Here is a 22,918-nt window from a genome sequence, read left to right as displayed (position 1 = left end):
GAGTGCGCCAGAAGTGCTGCGGACACCATCTTCTGCCAAGACACTGGAATTAATTTGGCACGACCCTTCCAGTGCAGGGTATTCTTTTGCAACTAGCCGATGAGTGTACATCAGTTGTTTGTGGTGCATTATGGGATTGAATGAGTGTATTCAATAATGTCCACTATGGTTTCAGACACCACCACAAATGGCTGTCCTCTGAAATAGTGCACAGTATGAGGGTTTGGGGGCAAATTCAGACACCCTGATTATACTATGTTTATTATTGCATACTGTAACATACTTTATAAAATATACAGAAGGCTATGCAATGCATTGTATACTGATGTAGTATGCTGTACACAATACAGTTATGCAGCTTTTCCAATTTGATTGATAAAGACAAGACTACTTATGTTTTAAGTTTGTTGACTTCAGATAGGAAAGGGGTTTCTTGTCACGGAGAAATAAATGCTTTATAAGTTGAGGAAAAATCTAAAGATTGTATTTGCTAGTAGCCTATTTTTGCTGTGATGTTAGACTGTCTCTTTAAAAAAAGTCATAAAGCGCTTCACTGTCCCGGGATGCTGAGGGACGGGTGTGTGTACAAGCTACATCCACGTTCCTCAGCATCTGTGGTTCATGGAAGACATGTCCTAGCATTTGGTCTGTAAGTGTCTGAGCAATACAACGACAAATACTCATTTGGTTGAGCAACGCCAAACTGGCTTCGGTAAGCACTTCTTCATTTTAAAAGCTTATCGTCGGTCGTTACATATACATGCTTCGATTTTAGTCAGTTTTATAATACCTGAACTAAAAAGACAAAATACACAACGTGCTAATGCTCATCACCACGTGTATTTTGTCGTTGTGAGTGAGTGCAGGTTTTAAGCGCGTGCACATGCATGTGGCATCTCGGTAATGACGCTGAAACGGCGACGTATCTTCATATTCTCTGGATATGAGGCGGGGAAATGTTCATGATGATGTTATGTGCAGAAACAAGAGCATTTTGGCCATGATTGACGGATTATGGGCTGTGTTTGTGATTCATTTGGGCTGTGTGAGGAGTCCGGGTCGATGGACGATGGATGCAGTAATTCAGCCTCGAGATCACTGGAAGAATGGATCGTGACGTCAGAACCGCTGGATATGAGGCTTATTTTGGTGCTGAAGGAGGTTCATTTAGAAACTTTTCAAAATATTTACAATTCCGAATTGAACGACTGTTTTGCAAATGCATTTGGGTAAGCTTAATGTGCTGTCTGACCATACAACATTGCTGAAAAAACCAGCATAAACCGCTTGTGTTGTCTGTTGGGGTGTTTAGAGAGGTTTGGGACACTTTTTTACCTGATCAGACTTAAATACCAGCTTGTTGACTAGTTAATCCAGCTGATAACCAGCTTGGTCAGGTTGAGAGACCAGTTTAAACCAGCTAAGGCCAACAAAGCTGAAGTTCTTTTACTAGCTTATGCTGGTTTAAGATGTTTTGTTTATTTGATTCAGCAGTGAAGTGTCCAGACAAAAGCATTTACATTTAGATGAGACCGCAACTCCCTGCAGGTCTAGGGGTTGCCTTTGCACCTTTACATTTCAGACCATGTTTGACAGATTGTGCATTTGTGTAATTGTCCTTTACCAGCCCATTTAGTTTGTCAGATATGGGCACATCCTACACACACACACACACACACACACATTGGTCATGCAGGTAATGTAAAATATGGATATGTATAATAAGGGAATTAAAAAAATTCTAGGACTAGAAAAGCTATGGAAATTTGAACAAAAAGATTAGAAAGTCATGGAAATTACTATGGTGTTTATACATTTTCAAGTTAGGTTAAGCTCTAAAGTATTTCATTTAAAGGTGCAATATGTAAGAATTTTGCAGTAAAACATCCAAAAACCACTAGGCCAGTGTTATATATATTTTGTTCACTTGAGTACTTACAATATCCCAAATGTTTCCAATTATTTGTAAATTGCAGTGAGAAAATTGCAATTTTATCCAAGGCTCCGGGACGTGTGAGGAGTCGCCTGTCAATTGCGTCATACCCGCGTTACCTTCTGTTTCCGGTTTTATTTTGTAGAAACCATGGAAACACCAAAGACGCTTTAATATTTACATGTTTTAATAGGCAAGGGAACAACTGTTTTGATATATTTATAGACAGTAAACTAATTGTTGTTATATAGCTCAACATGTTTACTCTTATTGTTTAAATCTAATTTTCTTGATTTTGAGTACTATGCTTTACCATGCCTCAGAGAAAAACACTATTTTGTCAAGTAGCTAACATAGCATAATCAGATGCAGCTTTATTGTTAGTAACAGTAATACAGAATTTTCTCCATTATACAATATGTTTTAAAATGAATTGTATGCCATTTATCAACACAAGGCATCCAGCATTTAATATGACATTCTAATATATAAGAGTATTGTTATAACATCATTTTCAACACGCGACCACTAGTGGACAGAAAATATTACATATTGCACCTTTAATTATATTCAGTGCAGTTAGAAATTGTTCAATTTGAGTGCAATCTAAATGATTTTATTCCTTATCATGAATGAAAAAAGCTTGTAAAACCTGGAAATATCAGGGCATTTTAAGAAGTTATGGAAAGTGATTTGTTTTTTCTTATTTTCTGCTCTAAAATATTTAAATATTTTATTGAAATGGCTCTTTCTGAGTACAATCTCTATAAAATGAAGTTTAAAAAATAATTTCATAATTAAGAAAAATCATTTAAATTCATTGTTCATAATATGTGTGAACCCTGGAAATGCCATGGAAATTTTATTTGGCAAAAGGAGCGGGAACCCTGTTGTTAGTTCAAGTGAACAATTACTTATTTAGATTTAAATGGTAATCTATTTAAATCTAAGTTTTATTGTATTCACATACTCAAAATGGTATTTATTTTAAACCTATTTTATTAAATGAACTTCACAGAAAAGTGAATGAAGGCATATTTATGCATTGCTGAATAACAAAGATCTACAATTTAGACCAAATGGGGGGAAAAAAATCCCCGCAAATTCATTGACAGTCGCTGAACATAAAGGAACATTAAGGAAGACGGGTATATTGGCCAGTCAGAAGTTCCTTGCTGGTCTAATAGCGATACTAATGTGTTCGATTACAAGCTTCAACCAAGACTACATTTTCAGCTTAGGCTTGCTGTTTTCTCTTTTAAGATGTGGGCCAATTTCCACAGTTTATCTGAAATTGCAAACTGTGAGTTGCGTAATTCATGAGAAATAAGAATCAATTTACTTTGCAAATTTATACAAACCACATTAAATGCAGATAGATTAGCAAACTTAGCAAATCTTAACATTCTACTGCCACCCCTGAATTTCCATTCTTAAACAATGGCCTACAAAAGTATTGGACACTTAAGCCATGCTTAAAAGGTTGTTTTCAAACTTTGTTCAGTTGCTCCGTATCTGCAAATAAGTGTTGACTATAGATCCCACGTTTCCTGATTTTCAGTATCCTAAAAAAACAATTATGAAGATTTCAAACAAAAAAAAAAAAAAATCTGTCCATCTGTGTTGAAGCAAGCTTGTGTTGTATAAGGGGACAAATTAAGCGAGTCACATAATCAAAAGGAGGCCGTATTTCCACTGGGAATCTGATGCCTCTCATCAAGGGAGAAATCCCTGTAGTGCAGGAAAATATCAGCATGTTTCCTGCTGATACACCTGCTGAATTGTGCAGATCTGTCTCCCTGATGCTGCGGTGTACTGTGCTTGATTTGGATGAGGTTGTTTTCCTCAGAGGTTTTGATACAGCTCAGGGATTACAAAGTCAATGTGTAGATGAAAATTACTGCACACAATGATGCCTGAGTGACATTTTTTTCCAGTACTTGCTGGATACTAGCACACTTTATTTCATTACATATAGGGTTGGGCTGATAGATGATGCCATCGTCCATCACGATGTTGAGCCAAGTCATTCGTTCATCACGTGACAGCCCCATAGGCTGAAGCTAAGCAGTCGGTACCAGATACAGAATTGATAAGTTCACCTCTCGAGTCTTCGGGTTCGAGTTATTCGTTCATCACGTGACAACCCCATAGGCTGAAGCTATGCAGTCGGTATAGCTCATTCTTTTGTCGAGGTGAACTAATCATTTCTCTTTCCTGTACAGAATGGATAGCCTCTATGGGGCTGTCACAGGATCGACTCGGACCCAAACCCGAAGACTCGAGTGATGAACTAATCATTTCCTGTAAAGAACCTATAGGATATTGCACATGCACAGTCAACACAAAACATCTCAGGTTACGACTGTAACCCTTGTTCCCTGAGAAAGGAAATGAGACACTGCATCAGCAACAACAATTTGTGGAGTGCGCTACGCTAAGGGCATTCCCCAAAGTGTAGTTACCGACACAGTGCAAGTTACCTTGAAAGGGAACGAACAATTCACTCTCTGAGACAACTCGTTGTTCCCAAGTCATATTAAAGATTTGTTCAAAATAAACTAATCGTTCATGATCGACCCATTACTACTCAGGACTCATGCATGGGATTTCATGGTGAAAGTTTCCCCAAGCAGATTTCAAGTTCAAATTGGTCACATGGATTCACCACATTGACCAACAGAAAGCTGCTTGGTTTGAAAGTGGCTTCTGTTTGAGCTGTGCTTTATATATTGCTGTACTATTGACAGTGGACAGTGGACCTTTTTTGTCCCCCTAGTCTTCCACTTCCAGTGTGATGAAGACACATTGTGATTTTGATCTTGAATTCATTTTAGTGGTTTAATATGAGGAATGTTCCACATATTTGCTGCTCCATGGATATTTAATTTACTCATCAAACTCACTTTTGGCATTTCTTGTTTCAGGGCTGACAGAATCCCACTTCTGTGGACCTGATGAAGCCAGTCATGGCTCTCTGGAGAAGACCAGGGACCAGAGCCATTGTTTCACAGCTCAACCCTTCAGCCTCTAGCACTGCACCTGAGAGAAGTGAAAAGCTCTATGGAGATGGAGTTGATCCAGTTCCTGAGGAACTTCGGAATGACAAACTGGACATCCAACCACCCTCACCTACGCCAGCTAGGTCCTGTCTGAGTGATGGGTCTGGGGACGACTCCATCCAAGGCGAAAGCCCCCTTCAGCCAGATAGCATGGAAGAAGACTCGCTGTCCGAGTATGATAATGTAGCATCCGGGGAAGACGAGGAGGAGCATGATTATGAGGAAGATGAGGAACTGCAAACCGAAGCGGATAGGATGACCTACTATGTCCACTGTTGTCCTGAGGATGAAAGCTACATGGAAGGAATGGACTGTCATGAAGGTGCAGATGGTGCTGAGTGTCCCGGCACATCTCGGAAAGTCCGGGATAGCTGTAAACCAGAAAAGGCTTGGGAACACTCTGAAGGCTTTTACAAGGCACCGCAGCAAGATGCACCAACGATGGTCTACAAACGCCCAGAGCCTATCACAGAGACAACCTTCGTACAAGCCCCCATGGCTGAGGACGAGGAGGATGAAGAAGAGACTGAGGAAGAAGGGGAAGAGGACAGCGAAGAAGAAGACAATGATGGTTTTTATCACTATGAAGGGAAAGAAGTGGAGTTGAACAACAATGAGATCCCACATAAAGGCGATTGTTCTGAAGACTTTCCCAGAGATGGCAGAAATCGTCCCCAAGATTCCAGTCATGATAGAGTGGGGCAAGAAAGTGAATCAGTTAGTAACTATAGAAGGAACCAGGAAACCCCCAAACAACCAAGGGATATCCCTCCAGGGTCAAGTTGTGCTCCTAGGAATCGAATGGAAAGTGTTCAGGAAGAGTGTGCTAGTGACTGTCCAAAAGATTGTGATGTCCCAGTGGTCAGAGAGTGTAGAGGAGACTCTAGACAAAGTTTCGGATTTAGAGGACATCATTCGGAAAGAGCACACAACAGATACATTGCTTACCAGGACAGTAGCGGGGTCAACAATAAAGCAACATTTGCAGATCCAGAGGACAGAGGTGCTTGGAAAAAAAGGCATTTGCTAAAATACCCTATAGAGGACGACAGGGACGGAGATGGGAAACATTCACACGAGCAAAGTAAAAGTCCTGGAGACAGCAAAAACAGAGGACATGACCGTCCCATTTGTAATCACAAACCAAAAGGTGGAAAAGAGACAAGGGGTAATGGGGATGTTGAGGAAGACCAGATTGCAATTGGAGTTAAGACCAAACTTAAAATTGCCCTAAACAACTCAGGAAGGAACAAAGGTTCACCTGATCAAACAAATAATGGGAAAGGGGCTCCTGACAGTTCCAGGGCCTCTTCAACATCATCAGGCAGGAGAAACAGCGAATCCAGAGCCCATGTTAATACACCTATACAGTCCCCAAACAAATGGCTGCATAAAGACTTGGCCAAACCTGTTGAAATGGAGAAGACAAGGCCTAGTCAGGAACAGGTAACTGTGAATTCTTTGCTAACTGTCAAGAAGTCTTTTCTTCCTCTTTGCAGAGGAACTGCAATGTTTGGTTCCATTTGAGTTGATCCTTGTTATTGTAGTTTTATTTTGTAGTTATAGTTATAGTTATTGTTATTTATTCCAGATTGACCCATTCCTAAATGCCAAAAAATGTGGATGGTAGCTTTGATCAGACAGACTGTTCTTATCTTATTTGGAGACTCTTAGGGTGTATTCACACCAGTAAAGTCCACTAGTTCACTTGCTTTTGGTCCGGACCAAATACAATGTTGATTTTTTTTTTTTTTTTTTTTTTTTTGGTTCGATTTCACACTGCCTTTTTTGCAAGTGAACCAAAATTCATAAACAAAACCACACGTGTGCTACGGTCATCCATTCATTGGACAGAAATTCAACCGTACCAGAGTTTGTTTTGAACCGGACTGAGACCACCTCTTCAGCTGGGTCTCGGTACGGTTGTTTGGCCCACACCAAAGTGAGATTGCTGTAGTCACACCTGCCAAAATGATCTGCACTAAGGAGGGAAACAAACTCGAGTTTGATTCAGTCGAACCAAACAAGAAAGGTGTGAATACACCCTTAGGGTGCTTTCACACCTGCCTCATTTAGTTCGGCTGAAGCGCACTAGAGTGCGTTGTCCCGTTTGGTGCAGTTTGTTTGGGCAGACGTGAATGCAGCAATCGCGCTCGGGTGTGTCTCGGTACACTTCCAAATGAACTCTGGAGCGGTTCGCTTGAGATGTGAAAGCAATCCGACGCAACAAACCAAACCATAATTCATAACGGGAAATGTGTTATAAAAAAAGCAGTAGTGTCTGATTCTGTGAGTGAGAACATTAGTTACGGTAGTTGAAAACCAAAGAGCACCTCTTCATCTTAAATGTTGTGTAATTGCGCTTCTCCGTGCGAGAATGCTGTCCTGACGAAGCCTTGATTCCGGCTCTAGCTGCATTATAACATTCATATATGGTCTCAAAACAGCCTAGACAGCACTGGGAAATCCAGAGAGAGCGCGTGTGAATTTGCCGCAGCATTAATACGAATGTAGTATGTAATTTAAGAGCGGGAATTACAGCTACATTCATATAGTGTTTGCATGTGTCTCAACAGTTACAAATAAAGCCACAATAAGCTCAGGGAGCGAACTTGACAATCATTTTGATGGATGACGCTGAGAAAACTCTGACCAATAAGAGGACAGTGGTACTCGCATATGACTTGTATAAACATATTTTGGTACACTTTGAAATGTTGCCTTGTGAAAGCGAACCAAACCAAGAAAAAAATACAACATTGTAACAAATTTAGTCCCTGTTTCGAAACAAAACAAATGATCCATAGGTGTGAAAACACCAGACTTCTACCTTCTTGGTCCGCCTAGTCACTATGAAGGGAAAGAAGTGGAGTTGAACAACAATGAGATCCCACATAAAGGCGATTGTTCTGAAGTCTTTCACAGAGACGGCAGAAATCGTCCCCAAGATTCCAGTCATGATAGAGTGGGGCAAGAGTGTGAATCAGTTATTAACTATAAAAGGAACCAGGAAACCCCCAAACAACCAAGGGTCCCTCCAGGGTCAAGTTGTGCTACTAGGAATCGAATGGAAAGCGTTCAGGAAAAGTGTGCTAGTGACTGTCCAAAAGATTGTGATTGGTCTAGACAAGCATCAAATGTTTCCAATTTGAAGATTTCCATCCATCCATTCTCCAAACCTCTTGTCCCGTTAGGTTGCAGGGATGTGTCTCAGGCTGCAGGCGAAGGAAACACTCTGGGCAGATTCGAAGATTTGAAACAAAAGACTATTCGATTGTTAGTTAAGCCTCTGAACACTGATACAGTAAAAACTGGAAAAAATGGTTGTTGGGAAAACAACATACAACATTCCTTTTTTATTCAAATCTTTAGCCATTTGGTTCCAAATATAATTGAAGCTAATTATGCTAATGCTAATTGTGCTAATTTAACTAATATGTATATACAGGGGCAGACATTTTGTGTTGCATTTCCTAAAAATTGAGTCGTTTTGCCACAAATAATCTAAACAGTTTAATCAACCGCTGGCCTGCTACAACTGACTGGCTATTGGCTACTGTTTTTTTATTACAAAAGCACTACCATCCACTTATATTATGGCTTCAGCCCTACATTTTCATCAATAATCATGTCTCATCATCATGTCAATTATAAATTGTACCTATATATCAAAATAGCATTGTCTGTTTTAATGTTTCGACAGGTTTCTCAGAGTAGTCCAGAGGACAGTAGTACAGAGCCTCCATCCGGACAAAAGAGACCGGCAAGTTACCTATTTATATGCTGAATAGTAATCGCAGAGTCAGTTCTGTCCCTCAGAATATATCTATAGGGCAAGCTGTAACCTGAAAAGAGATCTGTACCTTAATTATTGTTTTGCTTTTCAGCAGACCCAGAGAAATCCCTCTTTTCCAAGCTTTGTGGATAGTAAGTTCTGTTTTATTTGAATATTGTGACACAAATCTGAAATATGCATCGGTACATGTGTTGATCGTTGGTGTTTTATTAATATTAGAGCTTTATTAGTGTAGTTGTTTATCCTGGTCTTTGCATTTGTTTTCCAGTCCCTGGTCCATGTGAGCCAGAAGATCTCATCAATGGAATCATCTTTGCTGCAAACTACCTTGGCTCTACCCAGCTGCTGTCCGAAAGAAACCCGTCTAAAAGTGTGCGCATGAAGCAAGCGCAGGAAGCTGTGGACTGTGTTAAGGTATTTTACAAGAGAAAATGTTTAATGTCCATTAAAAAAATAGCAGCTGGTGTCAGAAGTTCTCTCTCATTCCACTAGATGACACTGTAACCTTTCTGTAACTGTTCTTTAGTCTGTAGAGGGTGAATCTCAGAGCTTGACTGAGATTGACTTGTTCATCTCAACCAAGGCAATTAAGGTGCTCAATGCTGACACACAGGTTGGTACATTTCATATAAACCTGGTAATTGTATCAATATATCAACTATTTTATGAATATACAGTATAGACAGTGTTGTATGGTGCTCTAATGGGAATGCAGGTTTGTGTCAATTCCCAATACAATTTTCCTTCTTCCCACTTTACTATCTCATAAAAAGACAAATTGCCCTTTTAGAAAGAAAAATGTTGACATTAAAGAACAAGGTGCAGGATTAATGCTTACAGACTTTTCATTGGCTAACTCCTGATCCTTGTTCGCAGGAGACGATGATGGACAACGCCCTCCGCACCATCTCATACATCGCAGACATCGGTAACGTGGTGGTTCTGATGGCCCGCCGGCGTCTGTCTAACTCCTCCTCGCTCGACTGCACAGAATCAGACCTCAACACAGAAAGTCGGAAGCAGTACCGCATGATATGCTACGTCTTTGAGTCAGAGGATGTGAGACTGATCTTTTCTGAAAATTATGAATGACGTGAATAATGTATTTATTATGATTAAAGATTAAAGCTGAAGTGTGTCTACAAATATTACAAATAAATATTGTTTGTTACTTACACACTTACTCACACACTTAAGCTTTAATCTATCAATCAAAAACTTCATAATAAATCTGTCCTCATATCAGTGTTGAATCATGGTACCCGTTAATAACTACCTACTATATGCTTATCTGTCTGTATATTGTCATATTATATACACATATTATTAGTCAAAAACCCAGATGGAATATTTTGCCGTTTATGCACTGATTTTATTGGGAAAAAATCTGCAGGATTCTGTGGAATTTATAGTTTTAAATGTGGTAAAATGACTGAGCTCAGAATTGCCTAGACATTTAATAAACAAACATGCAATATATAATATTCAAAAAGAAATATTTAACATTTAGCAATTAATAAATAACATGCAATATATAATATTCAATAAGCAATATTTAGCATTTAGTTATTAATAAACAAACATGCAATATATAATATTCAATAAGCAATATTTAAAATTTAGCAATGAATAAACAAACATGCAATATATATAATATTCAATAAGCAATATTTAACATTTAGTTATTATTAAACAAACATGCAATATATAATATTCAATAAGCAATATTTAACATTTAGTTATTATTAAACATGCAATATATAATATTCAATAAGAAATATTTAAAATTTAGCAATTAATAAACAAACATGCAATATATAATATTCAATAAGAAATATTTAACATTTAGCAATTAATAAACAACATGCAATATATAATATTCAATAAGCAATATTTAGCATTTAGTTATTATTGAACAAACATGCAATATATAATATTCAGTAAGAAATATTTAAAATTTAGCAATTAATAAACAAACTTGCAATATATAATATTCAATAAGCAATATTTAACATTTAGTAATTAATAAACAAACATGCAATATATAAAATTCAATAAGCAATATTTAAAATGTAGCAATTAATAAACAAACTTGCAATATATAATATTCAATAAGAAATATTTAAAATGTAGCAATTAATAAACAAACATGCAATATATATAATATTCAATAAGCAATATTTAACATTTAGTTTTTATTAAACAAACATGCAATATATAATATTCAATAAGCAATATTTAGCATTTAGTTATTATTAAACAAACATGCAATATATAATATTCAGTAAGAAATATTTAAAATTTAGCAATTAATAAACAATCATGCAATATATATAATATTCAATTAGCAATATTTAACATTTAGTAATTAATAAACAAACTTGCAATATATAATATTCAATAAGCAATATTTAAAATTTAGTAATTAATAAACAAACATGCAATATATAATATTCAATAAGCAATATTTAAAATTTAGCAATTAATAAACAAACATGCAATATATATAATATTCAATTAGCAATATTTAACATTTAGTAATTAATAAACAAACTTGCAATATATAATATTCAATAAGCAATATTTAACATTTAGTTATTATTAAACAAACTTGCAATATATAATATTCAATAAGAATATTAAACATTTAGTAATTAATAAACAAACATGCAATATATAATATTCAATAAGAAATATTTAGCATTTAGTTATTATTGAACACAATTTTATTGGTAACTGAATGCTTTAACAAATTAGACAAAATAATTTCTAAACAAACATATAATATTTGGTATTCAATAAGCAATATGTTATTAAAACACTGATTTGAAGCTGAAAGCCTAAATAATTACTAAACAAGCATATAATATTTCATATTCAGTGAGCAAAAGTTAATATTTGATTAAAAACTCTTATTGATATCTACAAATAAAATAATTATTAAATATCATATTTCATATTCAACAATACAATTTTTTATCAATATTTAATTAAAAAAACTTAATAGTAAAATTTTATAATCTTATTAGTAGCTAAAATCATTATCAAATTAGTCAAAATATATAAAACACTATTTTTGGTAGCTTAAAGCGTTATCAAATTAGCCTAAATAATGACTAAGCAAAAATATAATATGTCATATTCAATAAGAAATATTTAACAAACACTATTTTTGGTGGCTGAAATCATGATCAGATTAGCTTGAATAATGACTAAGTCTGTAACTATGAATGACAGGTGGTCTGTGAAATTTGTAGCTCATAGCTTCTGTGACCTCTAGTCAGTTTATTCTTCACTATGTTGACAGTAAGCTGTATGGAGTATCTGCTCATGTAATTGTCTTTACTTTTTTCCGCTCTCTCGATTTGAGTCAAGCACTCTCTCACTCTGAGATGTCGTCACGTCAAGTATCCTCCTCTCTGAGTGGTTCACCTCCCCTCTTCCCCTCCTCCCACAGGCCCAGCTCATCGCACAGTCCATCGGTCAGGCGTTCAGCATGGCCTACCAGGAGTTCCTCCAAGCCAATGGGATCAATCCTAAGGACCTCAGCCAGAAAGAATACAGTGACATACTGAACACACAGGAGATGTATAATGACGACCTCATCCATTTCTCCAATTCTGAAAACCTTAAAGAGGTAATTAAAGCACTGGAAACGTCATCATAGCAGCTTGGAATTGTAGCTGCTTTTGTGTAAATGTGTTGGGATGCTCCTGCGAGAGTCTTTTCCAGATCCCCGTCTCTCAGTCTTTCATAATGTTTTTCTATCACTTTTTATTCACTTTAGTGTAGTGGTCAACCAGTTTGGGTCAGGGGGTCAGTATACAGTATATTTATTATCACAAATGTAACGTATTTAACAATTTTATAGCTGTGACAATAAAAACTTAAATTAATAAACTGTATCTATTATATTTATATAATTGTGTGTGCGTGTGTGTGTGTGTGTGTGTGTGTGTGTGTGTGTAGATAGATAGATAGATACACACAATTATATGTTAATATATATTCATTATAATTCTACAAATATATATATTTTTATTAAATATAATAATTATATAACTATAAATTATATGTATTTAATATTTTTTATATATTTTTTAATTTTAATGTATTACATTTTATCAATATTTATTAATATTATTTTATATTACTGTGTAATTAATCAAACATTTATTTTAGTATTTAAGCTATGACAATAAAAACATAAAATAACTTATATTTAAGTGTGTATTTAATGAATTAAATAAATTTATTTATTTAATTAATTTCTATTAATATTTTCTAATTAATCACACATTTATTTTTAGTATTTATTTTATTTTCACAATATTTACTACAAAATGCTCAAAAATTCAAAAATGTTAGTTATGACAATGAAAACATAAATGTTTATACACAAACTAACTATTATATTTATATAATTTGTGTGTATATATATATATATATATATATATATATGAATGAAAAATATATAATAAATGTAATATTTTTAATATATATTAGTATATAATTTTTTTATTAATTTCTATTCATTTGTTTTTAATTTTTATATTATTTTCTAATTAATCACACATTTATTTTTATTATTTATTTTATTTTCACAATATTTACTACAAAAAGCTCTCAAAAATGAATTGAAATATTACAAAACTGAAAACTGATCCTGGTTATCAGCTGATTAATAAACACATAATTGCTAAATACTAACCGATTAATTAGCCAGGCCAATATATTGGTGTATATGCAAGAGTAAATGCAAAAAAAAAAAAAAAAACACAAATAAAATGTTTAAAACATGATCACAGGATCTTTGGGCTCATTCTTGTGTTAAATCATACATATAATAGCACCTGCCACCCCATATTCATTTTATTAATGGAATATTCTTTGCCTCATTTTACAATCTTTTCCATCTTCTTGAAGTTCTTTCTTTATTTCTAGTCAATAATTTAATTTTGCTCTTTATTTTTTTTATAATCAGCTTCATCTAGAGAAGCAGAAGGGGGAGATACTGGGTGTGGTGATCGTGGAGTCGGGCTGGGGCTCCATCCTGCCCACCGTCATCTTGGCCTGCATGCTGAACAACAGCCCTGCCGCCCGCTCCGGCAAACTCAACGTGGGCGATCAGATCATGGCCGTCAACGACACCAGTCTGGTGGGCCTGCCTCTCGCCACCTGTCAGGGCATCATCAAGGTTTTGACATTCTTGTGCATGTATTCAACACTTGTGTGTCGTTAGATTGCAGTATTACATATTCTTATGTTTCAGGGCCTGAAGAATCACGTTCAGGTGAAACTGAGTGTAGTGAGTTGCCCACCTGTTACTACCGTCCTCATAAAGAGACCAGACCTGCAATACCAGCTCGGTTTCAGCGTTCAGAATGGAATAGTAAGTGTCAAGGATTAGGAAAGACAAATAAAAATTTCCTGATAATTTACTCGCCCCCATGTCATCCAAGATGTTCATGTCTTTCTTTCTTCAGTTGAAAAGAAATGAAGGTTTTTGATGAAACATTCCAGGATTATTCCCCTTATAGTGGACTTCAGACGGTTGAAGGTCAAAAAGCTTCCGCTGTATGTCCTACGCATTCCCTATTCAACTTATGGAAAAAATGGTTTAAAGCCCTTTGAAGCTGCACTGAAACTGTAATTTTGACCTTCAACCATTTTGGAGGCCATTGAAGTCCACTATAAGGAGAATAATCCTGGAATGTTTTCATCAAAAACCTTAATTTCTTTTCAACTGAAGAAAGAAGGACATGAACATCTTGGATGACATGGGGGTGAGTAAATTATCAGGAAAATTTTATTTGAAAGCGAACTAATCCTTTAACTTATCTAATCAGCTGCTGTTTATTTGCATAGTTAGGGGATTTTTTTGTTGTATCATGACTACTTTGCAATCTTACACTTACAGATCTGTAGTCTGATGCGTGGAGGTATTGCCGAGAGGGGAGGGGTGCGTGTCGGCCACAGAATAATTGAGATAAACGGACAGAGTGTGGTGGCTATGGCCCATGAGAAAATCGTCCACGCCCTTTCAGTATCTGTAGGAGAGGTACTGTTTTATATATACATACATTTTGGCAGGGGTGTAAAAGTACAGTGATACTGTGCCAAAAATATTAGCCCATTAAAGGCCACAAAATGTTTTAGCTATAAATTTTTTTGGATGAGGTAAACGGTTTCCACATTAAATTGTGCTTGAATATTAAGATTTCATTTATTTCAGTAAGTGCGAATAAATATATTTAAACAATATTTTAGGAATCTGTCAAAAACTTGCTTAAAACTAAAAATTTTATTGTCATTTATTAGGCAAATAACAAACTGAAACAACTAAATAGTCTTTATTCACACATAATTTTATCTCGTATAACAGCTTTCGTTCTTGCTGGCATTGTTTTATGTACTTTTCCACAGTCTCTGTTATTATTGAAAGTTTCTAGATGTTCCCAAAGACTTGCTTTTGATGAAACTTTTGTGCGATCTATCATTGAATCTATGAAATCCCAACAATAATTATATTTTAGCATTACAAACACTACTGTGACTAAACAGCTTGCACATACTGGTGTGGATTAACCATTACAGAAACATAAAAAATGATTTTGGTAATCACCAATACTGTTAGTTTAGGGTGGTGTTGGCTTAATAAATTTGGTAAGCACACTCATACACTCAACGGGCACTTTATTATGTTCTGGGTTTTGCCTTCAGAATTCTTTGTGGCATAGATTCAACAAGGTGCTGGAAACATTCCTCAGAGATTTTGGTCCATATTTTCATAATTGCGTCACACAGTTGCTGCAGATTTGTTTGCTGAATGTAGAATGATCTAGAATGTACAATCCTGAAGAAAATGTGAATGGTGCTTGCAGTGGCAAAACTCGGCACTCTTGATTAGCATTATGCTAACATAATTACCGTCCTGCTAGGTTGTTTTTAACAAATGCTAACATGATTAGCATGTGGCTAACATGATGCTAACAACCTTAACATGCTGTTAGCATGTTTTTAACAAGATGCTAATTATGTTAGCATAATGTTAGCAAAATGCTAACATTAACATAATGCTAGCATTATGCTAACATGATTACAATAGTTGCATCCAAAATGACGCACTATACACTATGTACTTGTGCACTATGCACTCATCCATGTAGTGCATGAATTGTAAAAGGTTATTTTGTCATTTAACATTAGAGTTTGATACCCCCTCCCCCTCCACTACGTAATTAAAGCTGCGACAGCTGAGTACATGAAGTGTACAACATTCCACACTTCGTTTTTCCGTTAATTTAGTGTATCATCCGGGTATTTAAAGTGCACTTTTTCTTTTTGGAATTTTCTGTGTGAACGCACTACTCGCACTATTTATACTTAAAAATGTCATAGAATAGTGCATGAAGTATGCGAATTGGGACACACTTCATGTAGCTAGCATGATTTTAACAAGATGTTAATCATGTTAGCATTATGCTAGCAAATTGTTAACATGATTAGCATAATGCTAGCCACATGCTAACATGATTAACATAATGTTATCATGATGCTAGCATGATTACCATTTTGCTAGTATGTTTTTAACAAGATGATAACATGGTTAGCATGTTTGCTAGCATGATGCTAACATGATTAGCATTTTATTAGCATCATGCTAACACAATTAGCATGCCATTAGCATGATGCTAACACAATTAGCATGCCATTAGCATGATGCTAACACATTTTTACTAGTTTGTGTCATGTTTAAACCCTAAGCTAATCACTATTAGCATGTAGCTATTCACTGCTAGCATGTGTAGCATGTTGGAAGTCCACTTTGCTAGCATGAGTCAAAAGTGCCAACCGCCATGTCTCTATGATGTTCTGATGCAGAGATATAGATCTTGCAAAAACGGTTGCTAGGGTACTCCATTTGGTTGCTAGGGAGTGGCTTGGCAGCTGCCAATGATGATACACCAAAGGCTGCTTGACAATATAAACCAACGGCCAAGTCTGTACGATGTTCTGATGCAGAGATATAGATCTTGCAAAATGGTTGCTAGGGTACTCTGTTTGTTTGCTATGGAGTGGCTTGGCAGCTACCAATGATGATACACCAAAGGCTGCTTGCCAGTATGAATGATATAAACCAACCCCCATGCCTCTATGATCCTCCCAATCCACCGCATCCCAAAGCTGCTCTATTGGATTGAGATCTGGAGACTGTGGAGTCAGTTTCAGTAATAGTTACACGTCAAATATTTTTTTCTCAAAGATGGTTTCTGTCATTTTATGCACTTTTTTATTATGCTAATCTTTAAATAAATTTGTTTTTAGGTAGTTATTGCAACCTGGGCTCATAGGAAAGACGTATATGTGGGAACGTTTTCACGAGTCACCAAAATACGTACCAATATGTACATATCACTGCAGTTTCCAACAGAAATGAACGCTAGAGGCAGTAAAACGGCAAGCGCTTTTAGGGTGCGTTCACACTTGTCATGTTTGGTTTGATTAAAACAAACCAAGGTGTTAGTGCGGTTAATTTGAACATATGTGAACGCTTCCATCTGAACCCTGGTGCGCACCAAACAAGCTGAAAAGATGGGTCTCGGTCCACTTCCAATCGAACTCTGGTGCGGTTCAAATGAACGAAACACGGACCAAAGACATGTAAACAAACCAAAAACAGGAAGATGAGACCCTAAAAAGGACAGAATCCTCATGCATTTCTCGTCATAGTTGCGAGTTTGTCCATCACAGGCATCAGATGTGTGTCTAAACGCTAATCGAACAAGGACTAAATGTTTTTCTTTTCTTTTTTGGTCCAGACCAAATGAACCAAACAAGTGTGAACGCACCTTTAATCATTTTCACACAAAGTTATGATTACAGGGTCAGATTATGGATTAATTAAGACTCGTTTTTACGTCTCCTTGCACAATATTATGTTATGACTTCAAAACGTTTTTTACCAAAGTGCACGATTTGTAAACGAATATATTTTGGACTTTGCATCGCTCCACCAGCTCCATATGTTTCGCTTTTCTGACATCTTGCTCGGTAGCTCAGCTGATACGGAGACAAGGAAGCCTCGTGTACGAATCCCGTGAAAGGCGTCATGGTAAAAGAGCTCAAAGAGAGATCTAAACGGCACAATTACAGATGCTTTTTATGTCACATTTGCTTTTGTTAACACTATCGGGTAGGTTTAGGTGTAGTGTTGGTGGTACGTTATTTTAAAACACAATGGAGTGCGAATGTCAAATCAATCAGAACTGCGGTGATTCGCATAAAAACCGACGTCATAAAAACGTACCATATTCATGTTAATCTGTTCCGCCAAAAAATAAAAATAAATGAACACACTTTTAGCGCCACTCAGTGGACATTTCACATCAAAACTGCAGTGATAGGTTGTTTGCACATGACGTCACAGCAGCAGCGCGAATAAGTCTGGAGGGCAGGGAGTGATTTTTCTATATAGGAATCCCATCAAAAACGATAATTGCTCAAAAATTGCTCAAATCGATAAAATCAAGAACCCAGAAGGTGTTTATATCGTTTACATACTTATACTATTTTTTATAACTTATATCGTTTTTTAACTTTAAAAGTTGTTGCCTTTAATAGCGTTTTGCGTCTGCTGATACTGAAATGAAGATGGACACCTGCTTACCTTATTTGTTTTTGACTTGGTTAAATATTCATTCTTCATGGTATCGTTTGAGAGAAGCTATTTTATCCCATTGAATGATAATTTGATGTTTTCACTTCAGTTTTGTAGTATTCCGTTCACAATGTTGATGTGGTTACCATGAGAACAGTGTCACGCGCCGCTGCTTCAGCCATCGTATGGTAGAAAATGTCCAAATAAATAAATGTTTAACAAGCTGACATTAGTTGATTCAACAACAAAGACAACACTTTTAAAACCACTCAGCTATGTGATTATTTTCCTCAGCTTTCCCTTACTGTGTTTTTACACGTATAAAAGGCAACAATTGTATTACACGTCCAGTTTTTTCCCTGAACGATGACGTGAGCTCCTGTTGCGATTCTCGATTAAGCATAAATGACCTACAATGGCGACATTTTTCACAATCATGACAGAAAATCAAAATACTGCCCTAACTTCACTAGCAGAAAGGCAGCGCGATATAAACAAACCCAGACTAGAACTGAACGCGGCGTGACGGCAGCTTCACATTCTCGACCTCCTCGATGGCAGGAAAGTCTTTCAATTCAGTGGAAAAGTCGCTCATCTTCATAACATAAAGATCACGTCCAACATATGTTGTGATTTTCTGTTTATACCTTTCTAAACCAGCACAGAAAGGACTTTCCCCCATCTCTTCCATTCTAATTTTCACTGCTTGCCCTCCACCGGAATTTTGCGCGTCACCAGAAACATGTGATTGCAAACAACCGATTGGTACGTATTTTGCGACTCGCAAAAACGTTCCCACAGGTACGTTTTTCTAATGAGACTGGGTTGAGTTAGTTGATGCGGGTTTAGACATCATGATTGACAGCTGAGATTGACAGCTTCTCTGAGCGAAGTAGTCACTGACTTTTTTCTGAATCTTCGGGAGGAGATTGGAGCTTTAACTTTTAACTTTTTGACTTTAACTTTGCACAGACTCAAGACTCAAGATGTCAGCTCCATATTGGCACGCTGACAGCTTCACTTACTACAATGGAAGAGAGTCCATCTTTTTTTAGTCTATGGGTTTGACGTGTTGTGCATTCAGAGATATACTACAGACCTTGGTTGCAATGAGCAGTTATTTGAGTTACTGTTCAAACCAGTCTGGTCATTCTTCTCTGACCACAGAACTTTCTCATTCTCTGTAAACCCTAGAGATGGTTGTGTGTGAAAATCCCAGTTGATCAGCAGTTTCTGAAATACTCATACTAGCCCGTCTGGCACCAACAACCATGCCATGTTCAAAGTCACTTAAATCACCTTCTTAAGGTCAGTTTGAACTTCAGCAGATCATATTGACCATGTTTACATGCCTAAATACAATGAGTTGGCATGTGATTGGCTGATTAGAAATTTGCGTTAACAACAGGTGTACCTTATAAAGTGGCTTTGGGTGTAAATACCAAATGAACAAAAAGTTTTGAAAAGTGTGAAACAGGCTTTTTATACATGTATTATGTATAATTACTATTATGTATTAAGTGTGGAGGGGGACATGCCCAAAAAAGGAAATCGAAAATATGACAAATGTATCATTTCAACACTCTTGTAAAACGATTAAAAGAAACCAATTAAAAATACCCAATAAAAATGGAAGCCAATTATATACACACGTTTATTTTTTACCACAACAATGTAATTAAGTCAGAGTACAAGTTTTCAGTTTCGACTGAACTCAAGTACAGTACAAATTCCTCAAAACAATACGCAAGTACTGTACAATTATCAAGAACAATTAGTACTTTACACCCCTTGCCTTTGCCGTGAGTCAAAAAAACTGACCTTTATTTTAAGCACAGAGTCATCATCCCTGCTCACATTCAATTATTGTTATTACGTAATTTATTAATGCTGTGAATGTTGTTAAAATGAGGTGTCTTTTCTTTTTCTCAACAGATTAACATGAAAACAATGCCAGCCGTCATGTTCAGATTGTTAACTGGTCAAGAGACTCCAGTGTACATATAAAGAATCTGGGACTTTCTCCTGCAACATTTACAGCTCCTCCTAAAAAAAAAAAGCAGAAAAATATTCAAGAGCTCTGTCTTGCTTCATGTGGCTGCGGACTGCATGTTAAGATCATTAGAAAGAGTGCAAACATGCACACATAATCACATAATTACTTTATCAAAGGGGGCTGTTACTTGCTTATTAATGTAATTATACTGACAGTCTTCCATGGCTGACTTATTATATATGTTAAATGCCTTTGGTTCAAGCCTTTTTAAGTACTAACAAAGTACTTATGAGTTAAAAATACCAAGTGACTGGTTACTGATGATTTAATCGATAAAGTAGGGCATTATCAATACATTTAACTAACAAACCTCATTTCACAATCTCAAAAAATGGACTCAAGCATGCTAAAATCCAAAGATTACTGTTACATTTGCTTTGAGATGTTCTGGCTGTCCTCAGTGTCTCTGTGATAAATGGGTACTGTACACTATGAATGACTCATTTCTGTAGATTACTAGTTCAGCATGCCGGATTTGAAGACTAACAAATATACTAATCAGAAAACCTGAGCTGCATTCATGTTCATGCATGATATTATAAATAATGTATATAGAATGAATGGAGTCTGATTTATCTCATGAATGAACCCCATCTGCATTTGACATGTAATTTTAGTGCTTTTTAATTTTTTCTCTGAGCATTAAATCCACAGAATCAGTGTTATTTTAGTATCAATTATATACTATAATAGTTTTTGTTAATATTTTCATTTTTATATTTTTTGTTTTTATTTTTATTTTGTTCTTTTTAATTAAGTTGTGCATTTTAGCCATTTTTATTAATTTATGTACTTTTTATATGTCTATCGTTTTTCTTAAGTTTTAGTTTATTTGCTTCGATTTAACGTAAATAAATAGTTTTTAATTTTTTTTTATTTTATTTCAGTTATTAGTAATGAACAGTGTTAGGAAGGTTACTTTGGAAATGTAATAGGTTACAGATTACAAGTTAACCTTTTTAAAATGTAATAAGTAGTGTAACTTACAATTACTTTATTAAAGTAATGTAACTGATTACTTTTGGATTACTTTTCTACATTTCTAACAAATATTTTCAACTTTTAATCATTTTCAATCATTTAAACCAGGCAGGATTAACCTTATAATAGTAGCCAACTCAATACTGACTGCTGTCAGACTTTCAGAATCCTTCATCATTTGAATTAAGATTATAATAATTTAATTTTAATGCACAGCCACCACAAAATCAGACTTTAGCACCTCTTTTTACTTTAAGATCTCTCTGAGGTCAAATACAGATTTAAAATCATAACAAGAAATAGTTTAATAGCCATAATACTGTTTTTTAAATCAAATCTTTGCATAGCTATGTCAGGAAACACCGCCATTTACAATCCAAATACCAGAAATGTTGGGACGTTTTTTTAAATTTGAATAAAATGAAAACTAAAAGACTTTCAAATCACGTGAACCAATATTTTATTTATCACAATAGACTATAGATAACATAACAAATGTTTAAACTGAGAAATTTTACACTTTTATCCACAAAATAAGCTAATTTCAAATTTGATGCCTGCTACAGGTCTCAAAATAGTTGGCACGGGGGCAACAAATGGCTGAAAAAGCAAGACATTTTGAAAAGATTCAGCTGGGAGAACATCTAGCAACTAATTAAGTTAATTGATTTCAGGTCTGTAACATGATTACAAGGGATAAAAAGGGATATCTTAGAGAGGCAGTAAATAGATAGTGTGTAATCAGATGACACTGCATCACTCATCGGCATGATTTTGTCAATGACATTACTAAATGGGCCCAGGAATACTTCCAGAAACCACTGTCGGTAAACACAATCCGCCGTGCCATCTGCAGATGCCAACTAAAGCTTTATCATGCAAAAAGAAAGCCATATGTGAACATGGTCCAGAAGCGCAGTCGTGTCCTGTGGGCCAAGGCTCATTTAAAATGGACTGTTTCAAAGTGGAAAAGTGTTCAAAGAGTCCAAATTTGACATTCTTGTTGGAAATCATGGACACCATGTCCTTCGGGCTAAAGAGGAGGGAGACCTTCCAGGGTGTTATCAGCGTTCAGTTCAAAAGCCAGCATCTCTGCTCATACGGTATGGGCAGCTTGCATGTTTTGGAAGGCACTATGAATGCTGAAAGGTATATAAAGGTTTTAGAGCAACATATGCTCCCCTCCAGATGACATCTATTTCAGGGAAGGCCTTGTGTATTTCAGCAGGACAATGCAAAAACACATACTGCAGCTATTACAACAGCATGGCTTCGTCATAGAAGAGTCCGGGTGCTGAATTGGCCTGCCTGCAATCCAGATCTTTCACCTATAGAGAAGAAAATGTCAAAGATGACCACAACTCTAGCTGGAAACCTATATCAGGCAAGAATGGGACCAAATTTCAACACCAAAACTCCAGAAACTCAT

At 36.0% G+C, this 22,918-nt stretch overlaps 1 protein-coding gene across 3 annotated transcripts; it reads left to right on the top strand.

Moving 5' to 3' along the window:
* The first annotated feature begins 612 nt into the window (after positions 1-612).
* apba2a (amyloid beta (A4) precursor protein-binding, family A, member 2a) lies at positions 613-21,144 on the top strand. 3 transcript variants are annotated; one of them, XM_067379516.1, is made up of 12 exons: positions 613-712; positions 4,861-6,441; positions 8,699-8,758; positions 8,886-8,922; positions 9,060-9,205; positions 9,318-9,404; positions 9,668-9,850; positions 12,249-12,428; positions 13,776-13,988; positions 14,064-14,183; positions 14,712-14,852; positions 20,388-21,144. In XM_067379516.1, the coding sequence occupies exons 2-12, from the start codon at positions 4,891-4,893 to the stop codon at positions 20,457-20,459; spliced, it is 2,790 nt and encodes a 929-aa protein (XP_067235617.1). In that variant the 5' UTR covers positions 613-712; positions 4,861-4,890; the 3' UTR covers positions 20,460-21,144. The 3 variants fall into 3 exon arrangements, with proteins under 3 accessions (XP_067235617.1, XP_067235615.1, XP_067235616.1); XM_067379514.1 differs by having other exon boundaries at positions 8,883-8,922; XM_067379515.1 differs by lacking the exon at positions 613-712 and adding an exon at positions 1,018-1,229 and having other exon boundaries at positions 8,883-8,922.
* Positions 21,145-22,918: the final 1,774 nt, after the last annotated feature.

The sequence above is a fragment of the Chanodichthys erythropterus genome, chromosome 24, assembly GCF_024489055.1.
Source record: "Chanodichthys erythropterus isolate Z2021 chromosome 24, ASM2448905v1, whole genome shotgun sequence".
Classification (NCBI taxonomy): domain Eukaryota; kingdom Metazoa; phylum Chordata; class Actinopteri; order Cypriniformes; family Xenocyprididae; genus Chanodichthys; species Chanodichthys erythropterus.
This window is presented reverse-complemented; position numbering and strand designations above follow the sequence as displayed.

Coding starts and splice junctions, on each gene's coding strand:
- apba2a (XM_067379514.1), top strand. CDS start 4,891: ATGAAGCCAGTCATGGCTCTCTGGAGAAGACCAGGGACCAGAGCCATT. Junction 6,442..8,698: donor CAAGGCCTAGTCAGGAACAG/GTAACTGTGAAT, acceptor ATGTTTCGACAG/GTTTCTCAGAGTAGTCCAGA. Junction 9,851..12,248: donor ACGTCTTTGAGTCAGAGGAT/GTGAGACTGATC, acceptor CTCCTCCCACAG/GCCCAGCTCATCGCACAGTC.